We start from the raw sequence: 1,877 nt of genomic DNA on the forward strand, positions 1-1,877 counted from the left end.
GCCTCCTTTGACCCTTCCCATCTCTCCCTACTCAGAAGAAACCACCCATTCATTCTTCCCACCGTCTCTCTCTTACGCTACCCCCCCATGCTATAAAAGCACAGATTCTTCTGTAAAGCCACCGAGAGATCTTGGGATTCCAAAACAGAAACTCCTCTTCACAATTCTTGGCTGGCGTTGGGTTGAGGGAGCATCATTTGTTGAAGCTTTTGACCCCCTCTACCCACCGCCACGCCCTCCCTCTTGAAACCCCCAAATCCATGAATCTCCATTTTATAGCAGCTTCTCTCTAGGATTCTATTAACTCTCGAAACAACCTCGAAATACCGGAAAATGGATTCCTATAACTCATGAAACTTATTTTTTCATGGTCTAGTTCATTTGCGAGCCATGTCTAACACCCCAACTTCTCCCTTTGAATTTGGACTTTTTCTCTCTTGCCTCACCATGCCCATCCACGATCCTTGGCCTCTCTCTTAACTCCCCCACCTCTCTTTCTCTCTCTATCTCTCTTTCTCTCTCTAACCACAATGGGCCAGACTAGGGGCTTTCGGATCGGTCGCAAGCTGGTGCAATTGTGGAATTCGGCCTGTGAGAGCAAGAATCAAACACCACGATACACGCGCTTGAATCCAAGCAACCACAGCAGTTGCTGCTACAACAATCACAACAGAAGGCACACATGGGTCACAACGCTGAAGAGAAAACTGAAGAAAAATCCCCTCAAAATGGATTCATCTAAAATGGGTAAGACTCTTTTGAGTGGTTTTGTTAAAAGAGAAATCAGAGAAGAAGGTAGTGTATGCAAGGGGAAAACAATCCCAAAGGGCTACTTGGTTGTGTACGCTGGGCAGAGAGACGACGACCATCGATTCTTGGTGCCAGTCGTGTATTGTAATCACCCTTTGTTTGGGAAGCTCTTAGAGGAGGCAGAGGAGGAGTATGGATATAACAGCTCAGGGGGCCTCATCATTCCATGTGGGGTGCCTGAATTCGAGTGTGTTAAGACCAAGATCGCTAGTGAGAGTTGCAGAGGCCTCAAGAAGAGATAGAAACCTCCCTCTCTCTCTCTCTCTCTCTCTAGGGTAGGTGGGTGTGAGCCGTGAGTTTTGACCCCAATTGGGGCCATGGCCTGTTTAAGCACCGTTGTGTTCAGTGTACCTGTATACAAATTTTTTTTTGTATATTGGGCTGATTTTCTTTTGCTCATGTAATTCCTATAGTTCCCTCAAATCTTCGTTTGGAAAGCACTTTGGTATAAGACATCATCTTTACGGTGACTCTAAAATCAATTTTCAATACAGATAATAAAATTTGAAATTTAAAAAATTAATATAGATCTTGCAGATTTGTTAACGCTTATTCTTTTGGGTGAAATAGATGTCTTAGATGACTTGCTGCCATATATATTATTTTTAGAATTTTAAATTCTAATTTTTTTTACAACCATAATGATCAAGTTTAGATGATCAATTTAAAAGTTTTTCAGCATTTTAATTGTAATTTTTGATGAGTTATAAGGTGAGACTTTACTTATTTTGATAAGCTTGCAATCCTATCACACCATTTTCCTTTTCTATATCTTTGTGTTATGTGCATTTGTTCTTATATACAAATGGAAGGGCATTCATGAACGGGGACACATTTATGTATCGTAATATGTTACACGATAGTCATAGACTCATAGCTGGTGAGTACACGACATTTGAGTCCAGGATTAATCTGAACCATACAGCAGCTAGAATGGAAGGTGGATGACCCATCATGTGCCACGTAGAGTGCATTGTGGCCTAAGATGCGTCTTTTATTTCATGTATCTAAGGGTGAACGTTTCACTTGCCCAAGGACGGACTGGTACATGCATTTGGGGGATTTTA

At 41.9% G+C, this 1,877-nt stretch overlaps 1 protein-coding gene across 1 annotated transcript; it reads left to right on the top strand.

Moving 5' to 3' along the window:
• Positions 1-488: 488 nt before the first annotated feature.
• Positions 489-1,520, top strand: LOC18429273 (auxin-responsive protein SAUR29). The gene has a single exon (XM_006838559.4). The coding sequence runs from the start codon at positions 531-533 to the stop codon at positions 1,050-1,052; it is 522 nt and encodes a 173-aa protein (XP_006838622.1). The 5' UTR covers positions 489-530; the 3' UTR covers positions 1,053-1,520.
• The last annotated feature ends 357 nt before the right edge of the window (positions 1,521-1,877 follow it).

The sequence above is a fragment of the Amborella trichopoda genome, chromosome 3 (genome assembly GCF_054954075.1).
Source record: "Amborella trichopoda isolate Santa Cruz 75 chromosome 3, AtrichopodaSantaCruz75HAP2 v2.0, whole genome shotgun sequence".
Taxonomy (NCBI): Eukaryota; Viridiplantae; Streptophyta; class Magnoliopsida; order Amborellales; family Amborellaceae; genus Amborella; species Amborella trichopoda.